At 42.0% G+C, this 13,957-nt stretch overlaps 1 protein-coding gene across 1 annotated transcript in view; it reads left to right on the forward strand.

Annotated features, from left to right (window-relative positions):
- Window positions 1–8,863: 8,863 nt before the first annotated feature.
- Window positions 8,864–13,957, forward strand: part of Gm15114 (predicted gene 15114) — a 32,498-nt gene continuing 27,404 nt past the window's right edge. The window contains exon 1 of the mRNA NM_001082966.1: window positions 8,864–8,949. Within this exon, the coding sequence (NP_001076435.1) occupies window positions 8,934–8,949 (16 nt within the window). The 5' untranslated portion in view covers window positions 8,864–8,933. The remainder of the gene's footprint in view (window positions 8,950–13,957) is intronic.

Raw genomic sequence — 13,957 nt, forward strand, 5'->3', positions numbered from 1 at the left:
GATAAGAGTTATTTACATAGACTCTTCAGCTACAGCACAAGTTCATGACCAGACAGAAATATATCATAAATGTAGATAAAACATGTACTTCAAATGTATAATTTCCTTCCAATTTGAATGGGAAGTACATATAAGTTTAAAAATCCTTTAGGATTTGGTCTTAATTACCCTTTTCAATTATAAAACCATAGTCTGCATTCTATATTCCTTTAAGAACCCCTGAGTCATATCCTGATAGAACCTATTGGGGATACCCCCACTCAATTCCCTAATCGGTGTGCACCCCAAAAAAAAATCACGAAGGACCATCTTGCTGTAATTAGACTAGGTAGTTTAATTACAGAGCTCTGGACCCACATGCATCCCACGCAGGAGATAAAGGATGTCGACCAGGATGCTCAAAAGCTAGGGTTTGTCATGGGGTAAGGGCCTTAGGGGTCTGGAATTCAGCATAGCAACACAGTATTGGCTTATTCAAACATCAGCAGAAGAATTACATGTACGTGCAGGGTGTCAGAGTTCTGTGAGTAGTTGACTCAGTTTAGATAGCCCTGTTATGTCCTCACATTCCTCTTTATCTTTAAGGTTAAGCTGTTCCCAGGATTGTTTTAACTATGGGGCACACCTGGGTTTGGTTTTCTTTTTCCTCAGCCCCAGGCAGCCTCTAGGCTCACAAACTACTAGCAATTTCTGAGTACTTTGTATTATGTGACTTACAGGTCTTGGAATTTCATCTTTCTTTCAATCCTATTTTTTTCTCACCTCTGACACCATAAAGTTAAGAACATTGGGAGGGCTGTTTCCTCAAACAACATGCATTGATTCCCAGCACATGTCTCACAACAATCGATTGCAGGAAAATTGAGCCCTCTTCTGGACTGCACATCCATCAGGCACACACTTGAGTCACAGGTAACACGGAGGCAAAATAACCAAAAAGATGAACTGAGAAATCAAAATGAAATGAAATAAAACAAATTGAGATTAGTATGAACAGAATTATTTAGAGCCCGTTAGTAATGATCAGGATTTCCCTAGTATACAACAGAGAATACATTTAAGGAGCCAGTAGAAAAGCTTGTGGCATGATGAAGTTCTTCCAGGTTTTCCATCCCAGAGGTTGAACTTTGTGAAAATGCCTCTCGGGAGCAGAGTAGCAGGTATGTGAAGATAGCTGCTTTCCCCGCCCCTCACTTGGGATTGGAGGAGTGGTGTGGCCTGGCATAGGCTGAAATCTGGCCAATGAGCCTCTGCAACAGTGCAGGAAGGACAGTGATTGGAGGACGCCTTTAGGGAAGTGTTGAGAGCCTCGGGCTGGTCCAGGGAAGACACACATCAGCATGTGGATCTCTGTGCTTTGAGGTGGCTGGGACACCCACAGGAGGTGGCAACCTGAGGGTGAACCATGAAGGTAACCAGTTCAATCTAGTTTGAAAGTAGCAGTGGGACCCCTCTTCCTGCTCAGGGTTCCCACTGGTCAGAAAAGGATGAGGACTGGGAGACCTCTGCATAACCCAGGCGGCTCAAAGTCGTGCCTGGAGTTGTGGAGATTTCCAGAGAGGGCTAGGGCTCTGTCTCTCCTGTCTTCCTCATTGGACGAGGGGCTTTTAGCTGTTCTGGCACAGTGCTTCTCTACCCCATCAACCTCTCTATTCTAGAAGGGAAACTTTAAACATCCTGGCTATTGATGGTTATTGGTTGGGCGGCAGTAAAACGGCACTTATTTTTGAGTAAGGACAGGGGGCTTGAAGAGTTCCCACCTCCAGGATCACATACCTAGAGCCTAGGGATCGCCTTCTAGGAATCTGGGAATTAGAATGCCAAAAGGGTATAACAGAGGATTTTTTAAGGAGGGTTTGCCTGGGATGGTGTGGGATGGGCATCATTCATGGATGTAAGGCTAGCTTTCCAGGGATCCTCAAATTAAAACGCCAGAAAAAGTAGAGCATAAACATTTGTTGGATGGGTTTCCTTGATTGTTTGTATAAATCACTATTGTCCCATGCCTGGATATAGACTTCAATTATCCCACAAGCCACAGCTTAATACTGCAGCCCCTCCCTGCCCAGTCCTTTCCTTCTTTTACTCCCTGAACATTCTCACTAAGCAGCACTTTGTTATCATTAACAAGGGCTTCAAATTAACCGTGAAAATGTGTGTGTGTGTGTCTGTCTATCTGTCTGTGTCAGTGTCTGTGTGTCTGAGGGTCTTTGTGTTCTGTGTGTGGGGGGGACAGTCTCTGGGTGTGTTTCTGTCTGTGTGAGTCTGTCTATGAGAGTATGTATGCGAATATGGCATAAAATGTTTAACAAGTTACATAGGCTGCAGGTTACAGGAATGTCTGCACACTGTTGAGAAGAGAGTAAGTGACTGGAAGCACAGAATTAAGAATACAGTCACATCCAGAGTTAGAAACAGGAAGACACAGAAGGAGTAAAAGAAGTGGGGAGAAGTTGCAGGGCATGGTAGCCCATGACTTCAGTCTTAGCAGTGGTGAGGCAGAGGCAAGTGCATATTTCTGGATGTGAGCCCAGACTGATCTGTCATACAGACAGACCCATTCTCCTAAAACAAAACAAGATTAAAAAAGAAATTATATAGCAGATTCAGAATAGAGAAATAAGAACCAGAACATTCATGAGAAAAGGTCTGACTAGGGTCTGACAAACAGCAGGTAATCTTGTCTCCAAAGCCATGTGCCTAATGTAAAATTTAAATTTTTTACTTACCAAGGTATTGTTTTTTAACAAGGTCTCACTGCAGGATATCTTCCATTGGGTCTTGAAGCATGGGATAACTTGAATTCAAGGCTGGTACAGTCTGTCTGAATCAGATGCTTCCCTGGGTATCAAATTCAGTGCTTTGGTGCAATCTAGTCAAGCACTCTATGAAAAAGTAACTTTCCCGTCTTCTGAACAAGTTAAGACCTAGAGTGGTTTTTATATATGTCGGCAGATTCTGGATACACAGCACAGGCTGGCCTTCTTTGTCTTACATTGCTGTGGTCTGCTGCCAGTGCAAGATTTTAGTGTCAGCCGCCACACCTGGCTTGTTGTTCACTATGCTTTTGGTTTGTCCTTCCAAAAAACCGATTGTATTCATTTCCTGAGCTACAGATAAAATCAGTTACGAAGTACCTTTGACTGGCTTCATGGAGAAACAGGAGCAAACGGTTTGAGGTCTAAAATGATCCCAGAGCAAGAGGTTAAGGAATAATTACATGCTCACTGCACACCTAACATAATATTTCCTTTCTTCTCTGCCAGAATCGCTTGTGTGTGTATGTAGGTAAAGGTGTTGTTACATATTTGTGTGCTTTTGTTGGTATGTGAACAGGTGCACATATTTGTGTATTTGTGCTATTAGGTGTGTCTACTTCCATGTGGAGGTTGTTACCTCTGACTCTTGTTCATCAGGAATACTCCTCCTGTCTTCTGACCAGACTCTCATAGGTATCTGGGGCTTAGGAGTCAGGCCAGGGTAGTTGTCCACTACAACATCCTAGGGATTCTCTGAGCTCGGCCTTTACACACTAGGGATTACTGTTATAAATCATGGTGCTCCACATATTATTTATGTATATTGTTTCTTTTGGTATGGAGTCAGGTGTCATGTGGCATGTTATGGTGCAAATATGTGTGGATTAGAGCATATGGTGCAGGAGTTTGTTCATTCTTTTCACAATGCCATTCCTAGGGATCCAACATATTTTGCCCAGAAAAAGAGCAACTACAGTGACTCACTGAGGCATTTCACTGGCCCTTGAGTGTGTGGTTCTTCAGGGAATCTGGGCATCTAATTCAGGTCCTAAGGAATCCATGGAAAGAGTTTACCAACTGCTATATGTCTCCAGTTTATTTAACAGACAAAAAAAAAAGACAAGATCTTTTAACAGAAAAAAAAGAAAGACAGAAAAATTATTCCCATTCCGATTTTCTAATCCAGCCATCAAGATATTAAGCTTCGTACACAGAAAATCAAGGAACCAGTTGTGGGTGGGTGCGTGGGGGAAAAATTCTTACTTTCAAATAACATATGCATTTATCATCGGTACATTTAGAGTTTGGAAGCAAAGAAAACTTATCCTATTACGATTTTCTGACCTTTCAGTTGATATTATGCTGCATTTGTTTATGTGTTTGTGTATTCATAACTTCGTTTATTTACCTCTTGATTTTTTTTCTGTGAAACTTCATAGTGTAGGGGCAACCTGTCTTGAAACAATATTGTGGTCAATGGTCTGTCCTAAAATCCAGTGTTCACTGAACTGGCATTCCAATACAATCTTTCTGCTTCTGAAGTTTAAGACATGAAATTGTAGATATAATCTGTCAGGTAATGCTTCTTCAGGGATGTGATAATTTCATTTGTTTGGTTTGGTTTTTAAGAAAGTGTTTCCTTTAAAGCCTGCTGGCTGGAAACAACCATTGTCACTGAGGGTGACAGTAAATTCCCCATTCTTCTGCTTTTAACCGTGCTGGGATTTTGCATACACACAGTCCTACCTGGAGTATTCTTCAAAATAGACAAACTGTTTTTTTTAAAACTTCAATACCAGGCTCATGTAATACAATGTAACATTAAATGACTGCTGGCTAGACTGAGTTCTGGGACATAGTGCATGCTTGCAAGCATGAGAATCTGAGTTTGATGTCAAGAATAATGGACTAGAAACATAATAATATCTTAGAATGTTTGTAGGTAATCAAATGTAATGAGGCTAGGTCAGGAAGATAAGAGTTATTTACATGGACACTTCAGCTACAGCACAATTTCAGGACCAGAGAGGAATATATCAGAAATTTAGATAAAACATGTACTACAAATGTATAATTTCCTTCCAATTTGAATGGGAAGTACATTTAAGTTTAAAAATCCTTCAAGATTTGGTCTTAATTACCCTTTCCAATTAAAAAATCATAGTCTGCATTCTATACTCCTTTAGGAACCCTTGAGTCATATCCTGATAGAACCTAGTGGGGAAACCCTCACTCAATTCCCCATTCAGCATGCATCCAAAAAATCACGAAGGACCATCTTGATGTAATTAGACAAGGTAGTTTAATTACAGAGTTCTAGACCAACATGAATCCCCACACAGGAGATAAAGGATGTTGTCCACTAGGCTCAAAAGCTCGGGGTTTTCATGGGGTAAGGGGCTTAGGGGTATGGAATTCAAAATAGCTGCACATTATTGGCTTATTCAAACATCAGCAGAAAAATTACATGTACGTGCAGGGTGTCAGAGTTCTGTGACTTGTTGACTCAGTTTAGATAGCCCTGTTATGTCCTCACATTCCTCTATATTTAAGGTTGAGCTGTTCCCAAGAATGTTTTAACTAAGGGGAATATCCGGGTTGGTTTTTCTTTTTTTTCTCACCACCAGGCAGCCTCTAGACTCACAAACTACTAGCAATTTCTGAGTTCTTTGCATGACTTACAGGTCTTAAAATTTCATCTTTCTTTCTATCATATTTTTTCCTCACCTCTGACACCATATAGTTAAGAATATTGGGTGGGCTGTTTCTTCAAACAACACGGATTGATTCCCAGCACATTGCTCACAACCATGGATTCCAGGAGAACTGAGCCCTCTTATGGACTGCACAGGCATCATGCTCACACTTGAGTCACAGGCAACATGGAGGCAAAATAACCAAAAGGATGAACTGAGAAATCAAAATGAAAAGAAATAAAACCAGTTAAGAGCAGTGTGAACAGAACTATTTAGAACCCGCTAGTAATGATCTGGATTTCCCTAGTATACAACAGAGAATACATTTAAGGAGCTGGTAGAAAAGCTTGTGGCATGATGAAGTTCTTCCAGGTTTTCCATCACAGCAGTTGAACTTTGTGAAAATGCCCCTCGGGAGCAGAGTAGCACGCATGTGAAGATAGCTGCTTTCCCTGCCCCTCACTTGGGATTGGAGGCATGTTGTGGCCTGGCATAGGCTGAACACTGGCCCCTGAGCCTCTGTAACTGTGCAGGAAGGACAGTGATTGGAGAACATATTTACAGAAGTGTTGAGAGCCTTGGGTTGGTTCAGGGAAGACACACCTCAGGATGTGGATCTCTGTGCTATGAGGTGGCTGGGACTCCCACAGGATGTGTCAACCTGATGGAGAACCGTGAAGGTAACCAGTTCTCTCTAGTTTGAGAGTAGCAGTGTGACCCCTCTCCCTGCTTAGGGTTCCCACTGGTCAGAAAAGGATGTTGACTGGGAGACCTCTGCATAACCCCGGTGCCTCAAAATGGCATTTGGAGGTGTGGAGATTTCCTGAGAGTGCTAGGGCACTGTGTTCCTGTCTTCCTCATTCGAGCAGGGGCTTTTAGCCGTTCTGGCACAGTGCCCCTCTACCCCATCAATGTATCTATTCTAGAAGGGAAACTTTAATATCCTAGCTATTGATGGTTATTGGATGGGGCAACAGTAAAATGGGCCTTATTTTTGAGTAAGCACAAGGGCCTTGGTGAGTTCCCACCTACAGTATCACATAACTAAAGCCTAGTGTTAGTCTTCTAGGAAACTGGGAATTAGAATGCCAGAAGGGTATAGCACATGATTTTTTAGGGGGCATGGCTGTGAGCATGTGTGATGGGCTTCATTCATGGATGTAAGGCTAGCTTTCCAGGGATCCTCAAATTAAATGGAGCATGAACATTTGTTGGATGGGTTTCCTTGATTGTTTGTATAAATCACTATTGTCCCATGCCTGGATAGAGACTTCAATTATCCCACAAACCACAGATTAATCCTGCAGCCCCTCCCTGCCCAGTCCTTTCCTTCTTTCACTCCCTGAACATTCCCTGGCTATCCACTAAGCAGCAATTTGTTGGCATTAACAAGGGCTTCAAAGTAACAGAAAAATGTGTGTGTGTGTGTGTGTGTGTGTGTATGGGATGTGTGTGTCTGTGTGATTGCCTGTGTCTGTGTGTCTGAGGGTCTGTGTATTCTGTGTGTGTGTGTGTCTGTGAGTGTGTGCGACTGTCTCTGGGTGTGTTTGTGTCTATGTGAGTCTGTCTGTGAGAGTATGAATGTGAATATGGCATAAAATATTTAACAAGTTACATAGGGTGCAGGTTACAGGAGTGTCTGCACATTGGTGAGAAGAGAGTAATTGACTAGAAGCACAGAATTAAAAAAACAGTTAGACCCAGAGCTGGAAACAGGAAGACACAGAAGGAGTGAAAGAAAAGAGAGGTTGCAGGGCATGGTAGCACATGACTTGATTCTTAGCAGTGGTGAGGCAGAGGCAAGGGCATATTTGTGGATGTGAGCCCAGACTGAGCTTTCATACAGAAAGACACTTTCTCCTAAAACAAAACCAAAGATTAAAAAAAATGATATAGAGGATTCAGATTAGAGAAAACAGAACCAGGGCAGGCATGGGAAAGAAGGTCTGAAAAACTAGGGTCTGAAAAATATCAGGTAGTCTTGTCTCCAAAGCCATGTGCCTAAAGTAAAATTTTAATTTTTTTTATTTAACATGTTATATATTTTTAACATGGTTATCTTCCATTGAGTCATGAAGCAAGCAATAAACTGGATTCAAGACTGGTACAGTCTGTCTGGATCAGATGTTGCCCTGGGTATCAAATTCAGTGTTTGGTGCAATCTAGTCAAGCACTCTCTGATAAAGTAATCCTCAGGACTTCTGAACAAGTTAAGACCTTGGGTGATTTTTATGTATATAGGTAGATTTTGGATACACAACACTGGCTGGCCCTCTCTGTCTTACATTGCTGTGGTCTTCCGCTAGAGCAAGATTTTAGTGTCAGCCACCACACAGGTTCGTTGTTCACTTTGCTTTAAGTTTGTCTTTCCATAAAGTGGATTGTATTATATTCTAGAGCTACAGAGAAAATCAGTTACTACGTACCTTTGACAGGCCTCTTGGAGAAACAGGAGCAAACATTTTGAGGTCTAAAATGATTCCTGAGCAAGAGGTTGAGGAATAATTACATGCTCACTGTGCAAATAATCTATTTTTTCTTTTCTTCTCTGCCAGAATCTCTTGTGTGCGTGTATGATGGTGAAGGTGTGGCTACATCTCTGTGTGCTTCTGTTAGTATGTGAACACGTACACATTTTTATGTACTGTATGTAACAGTAGTGCTGTTAGGTGTGTCTAATTCCATGTGGAGGCTAACTGGTACCTCTGACACTTGTTCATCAGGAATCCTCCTCATGTCTGCTGAGATCAGTCTCTCAGAGGGACCTGGGGCTTAACATTCAGGCCAAGGTAGTTGTCCACTATAACATCCTAGGGATTCTCTGAGTTCTGCCTTCACACAGGAGGGATTACTGTTTTAAATCATGGTGCTCTACATATTATTTCCATATATTGTTTCTTTTGGTATGGAGTCAGATGTCATGTGGCATGCTATGGTGCATATATGTGTGGATTAGAGCATAAGGTGCAGGAGTTGGTTCATTATTTTCACCATGCCATTCCCAGGGATCCAGCTTAGGTTGTTCCAAAGACAGCAACTACAGTGACTCACTGAGCCATTTCACTGGCCCTTGAGTGTGTGGTTTCTGCAGGGAATCTGGGCATCTAATTCATGTCTTAAGGCCTCCATGGAAAGAGTTTAACACCTGTTATATGTCTCCAGTTGTTTTAACAGAGAAAAAAAAGCAGGAAAATAATTCCCATTTTGATTTCTAATCCAGCCAGCAAGTCATCAAGCTGGGTACACAGAAAATCAAGGGACCAGCTGTTGGGGGGAAAAGCATTCTTACTTTCAGGTTATATATTTCAAGGAATTTTGCATAGGCTGAACACTGGCCACTGAGCCTCTGCCAGAGTGCAGGAAGCACAGTGATTGGAGGACGCCTTTAGGAAACTGTTGAGTCAGGGGAAGACAAACCTCAGCATGTGGATCTCTGGTCTTTGAGGTGGCTGGGACTCCCACAGGAGGTGGCAACCTGATGGAGAACCATGAAGGTAACCAGTTCTCTCTAGTTTGAGAGTAGCAGCGCGACCCCTCTCCTTGCTCAGGGTTCCCACTGGTCAGAAAAGGATGTTGACTGGGAGACCTCTGCATAACAGGGGCTGCTCAAAATGGCGCCTGCAGGTGTGGAGATTTCCCAAGAGGGCTCAGGCTCTGTCTCTCCTGACTTCCTCATTCGAGGAGGGGCTTTTAGACTTTCTTGCATAGTGCCCCTCTACCCCATCAAACCCTCTATTCTGGAAGGGAAACTATAAACAACCTGGTGATTGATGGTTTTTGGATAGGGTGACAGTAAATTGGCCCTTATTTTCGAGTGAGGACAGGGGACTTGCAGAGTTCCCACCTCCAGGATCACATACCTAGAGCCTAGGGATCGCCTTCTAGGAATCTGGGAATTAGAATGCCAGAAGGGCATAGCACATGATTTTTTTTTAGGAGGGCAAGTCTGGGAGAGTGTGGGATGGGCTTCATTCATGGATGTACGGCTAGCTTTCAAGGGATCCTCAAATTAAAACGCCAGAAAAAGTAGAGCATGAACATTTGTTGGATGGGTGTCCTTGACTGTTTGTATAAATCACTATTGTCCCATGCCTGGATATAGACTTCAATTATCCCACAAGCCACAGCTTAATACTGCAGCCCCTCCCTGCCCAGTCCTTTCCTTCTTTTACTCCCTGAACATTCTCACTAAGAGGCACTTTGTTATCATTAACAAGGGCTTCAAAGTAACAGAAAAATGTGTGTGTGTGTGTGTGTGTGTGTGTGTGTGTGTGTGTATGGGGTGTGTGTGTCTGTGTGAGTTTCTGTGTCTGCTTGCCTGAGTCTGTGTGTGTCTGTGAGTGTGTGCAACTGTGTTTCTGGGTGTTTTTGTGACTGTGAGAGTCTGTCTGTGAGAGTATATTTTTGAATATGGCATAAACTGTTTAACAAGCAACTTCGGCTGCAGGAACAAGTGGATCAGCACACTGTTGAGAAAGGAGTAACTGACTGGAAGCACAGAATAGAGAATATACTTATACCCAGAGTTGGAAACAGGAAGACACAGAAAGAGTGAAAGAAATGGGGAGAGGTTGCAGGGCCTGATAACCCATGACTTAAGTCTCATCACGTGTGAGGTAGAGACAATTAAATATTTATGTATTTGAGCCCAGACTGAGGTGTCACTCAGATAGATCCTGTCTCTGAAAACAAACAAACAAACAAACAAACAAAAAACCCAAAGTTTAAAAATATATGGTATAGAGGATTCAGATTACAGAAAACAGCACCAGACCAGAGATAGGAAAAGAAAGTCTGATAAGGGGTGACCAAAAGCAGATAATCTTGTCTCCAAAGCCATGTGCATAAAAGTAAAAATTTAAATATCTATATTTGAAGTGAGAGAAAGAGTGAGCATTAATTTCGTTGGTTTCCTTGATTGTTCTTAGAAATCATTATTAGAAGTTGTTTGAGGAGGAAGCGAATAAAGGCTCACTTTCTGGCCTGCAATATTAGTGTATTAATTTCCTTAACTAATGGCAGAGCTTTCAGTCTGATGTTCTTTGTGGTGTACCAAGCCAATATGAGAGTCTAAAGTTGGGCCTTGGGGATGGTATGGATAGATGAAGAGGTAGTAACTGAGTTGGGTGGTTTTTTGATTTTTCTGTTTTTTTGTTTTTTGGGTTTTTTTTTTTTTTGTTGTTGTTGTTGTTTAGAAAGGATCTTTCCTTTCAGACTGCCTATTGAGCACCCTTCAACCCCAGTTTCCCCCTTTTATTATGGTACTGGGTTCTGGGGCCAAGAGATCTAAAACATGACTAACTACAGGTCCCTGGTATCCAAGTCCATACTCTGCTTTCCAGAACACACATGCAAGTACATGGCCATATAGATAAGCACATACAAATAATTACAAAATAAATATATAAAAGGTCCAAGATGTCATTTTTATACTTGTCATTAATATTAATATCCCAAACTACATTATAAATCTTACTTAAGGTAAAAGGTGTTAAATATACCAGAATTGGATTTAAAAGCAAACACATGCCTAAAATTGTGGCTCTCTGTTCGCCATGTCTATCTTTTAGACAGTAAGACAAAAAAAAAAAAAAAAGGCCTAGTTCAGAGTTCTGTGATATTCTCTTGCACTTCCAAGACAGCCTAACAGATGTCCTCAACTATAGTCACACAAAGATGTATGGAGTGTACACTATTAATTTAACACTTGGCACTCTAATATGTGAGCAATGCTGTCTTCTTAAATTTACAATTATCTAGTTAAGAAAGACACTAAGGAAATCTGTAGAATCCCCATTTTAAAGGCTTCTGGAAGTAAGTATAGCTTGAATCTCAGAGAGTGAGAGGAACCTGTTACTTAACTTGTCTCCACCCATCACAGGTGATGACACCCAGGGTCTCCCATGCACTGGATCAAGACTCATGAATTTTCCCCCATCTCCTCTGTCACATTCTTTAGAGTGTCCACTGTATGAAGTACTTTCTCAGTTGTGATTCAGTGTGTAGAAAACTTGTCTTGTTTTAATATTTTGTAATTATTGAATAATGCTCTCACAAAATTAATGCTTTCAGATAAAAATATTAATACAATTTACAAGCCAACGAGGGTCCAAAGTCTAAAATTTCTTTGCTTGAGTTTTTAATAAATGTTGTATGGGATCATTCCTGTATAAAAATGGAGAGCACACACCTGGAGATGTAGTTAACCTTGTACTTTACATGCCTAACACAGATAAACCCCTGCATTCAATATAATGGCACATGCTTATAATCCCCTTCCAGTAATGGAACTTAGTGGGTGTAGGTCTGAATGTTGTATTCACAAGACCCTCAGTTTCAAACTCCAGGTCCACAGAGAGATTGTTTTCAGGCTCTTCATAAAAGACTGGACGTGGAGGCTCACCCTGTAGCCAGAAGACTGGGGCAGGTGAAACAGGTTTATATAATTTTGAGTAAAGTCTGAGCTGCAAAGTGATACCTGGTCTCAATGATGTACAAAACATACACTTTTAAAAACAGGGTTCTTTGGTTTTGCTTTTGCTTTTCTTTTTAAATGACCATAGTATGGCTTGTAAAACAACATCTTGCCAATCCAAATCTGTGCTCCTTTGGATGCTGTGGCTACGGTGATTTGGGCACAGCAGTTGTAGGATCCATGACACTAGGTACATATGTAGCAGAGGGTGGGCTTATCTGATATCAATGGGAAGGGAGGCCATTGGTCCTGTGGAGGTTTGGTGCCCCAGTGTAGGGGGAAGCTAGATCTGTGAGGTGGGAGTGGGTGAGTATGTGGAGGAGCACCCTCATCAAGTCAAAGGAGAGTGGGGAGAGGGGGGAGGTGGAGTTTGTGGAGGGGTAACAGGGAAGGGGGATGCATGAAAGGGACAATAAAAATGAAATAAAATGAAACAAAATAAAATAAAAACAGGAGAACTGTCAAAGGCCTGTATTTGTAAACTGTGTTTGTTAAGAAGTAGGGTCCAGCTTAGTTGGCAGAGTGCTTGACCAGCATGCACAAAGTACTGAGTTTGATCCTCAGCACAACCAACCACCATGAAAAGCAGCTTGCATCCAAGACAGCTTGGATGCTGGGAAGTGCTTGCTGATGTTAACTTGATATGGCTGTCTCCAGAAAGACTGTTCCTGAACCTGACTGATACAGAGGTAGATGCTCACAGCCAGCCATTGGACAAGTTTGGGGTTTTCTGATGGAGGAATTGGAGAAGTGATTCAAGGAGCTGAGGGGTTTTCAGCCCCATAGAGGGAATAACAGTGTGAACAGACCAGACTCCCCCCCCCACCCGCCCCTGAAGCTCCCCGGAAGTAGACCACCAAGCAAAGAATACACATGGAGGAACCCATGTTGCTGGTCACATATGAGGCAGAGAAGGATGAGAGGTCTTTGGGCCTGAGGCTGTTCATTGCCCTTGTGTAAGGAAATGCCAGATCTGGAAGAAAGGAGTGGTCAGGTGGGTGGGTGAGCACCCTCATAGATGCAGGGAGAGTGGAGATGGGATAGAGCATTTCAGAAGGGGAGACAGACCCAGAAAGGGGAAAATATTTGAAATGTAAATAAAGAAAATATCCAATAAAAAATGGGATACAGCTCTAAACAAGGAGTTTACAACTGAGGAATCTCAAATGGCTCTGAGAAACACCTAAAGAAAATCTCAACATTCTTAGATATCAGGGAAATGCAAATCAAAAAGACCATGACATTACACCTCACACCAGTCAGAATTGCTAAGATCAAAAACTCAGCTGACCTGCATGTGCAGCAGAGGATGGGCTAGTAGGATGTCCATCAATGGGAGGATAGGCCATTTGTCCTTTGAAGGCTCTATGCCCCAGTTTGGGGGAATGACAGGACCAGAAATTGGGAGTGGGTGGGTTGCTGAGTAGGGGGATGGTGTTTTTTGGAGGGGAAACCAGGAGAAGAGAAAACTTTTGAAATGTAAATGAAGAAAATATCCAATAATAAAAACGCTAAGCTAACAGCAGATGTGGGTGAGGATGTGGAGATAGAAGAACACTCCTTCATTGCTGGTGGGATTGCAAGCTAGTACCACCCATATGGAAATCAGTCTTGCAGGACCTCAGAAAATTGGACATAGTAATGAAGATCCAGCTATACCACTCCTGGCCATATACACAGAAGGTGCTGCCACATGTCATAAGGACACATGCTCCACTATGTTCATTGCAGCTATATTTATAGTAGCCAGAAGCTGGAAACTGCCCAGATTTCCCTCAACAAAGAAATGAATACAGAAGATCTGTACCCCATTTTTAATAAGGTTATTTGGTTCTCTAGAGTCTAACTTCTTGAATTCTTTGTATATTTTGGTTATTAGCACTCTATAGAATGTAGGGTTGGTGAAGATCTTTGGCCAATCTGTTGGTTCCCGTTTTCTCCTTTTAACAGTGTCCTTTGCCTTTCAGAAGCTTTTCAATTTTATAAAGTCACATTTTCAATTGTTGATCTTAGAGCCTGAGCCATCA

This window comes from Mus musculus, chromosome X (assembly GCF_000001635.26).
Source record: "Mus musculus strain C57BL/6J chromosome X, GRCm38.p6 C57BL/6J".
NCBI lineage: Eukaryota > Metazoa > Chordata > Mammalia > Rodentia > Muridae > Mus > Mus musculus.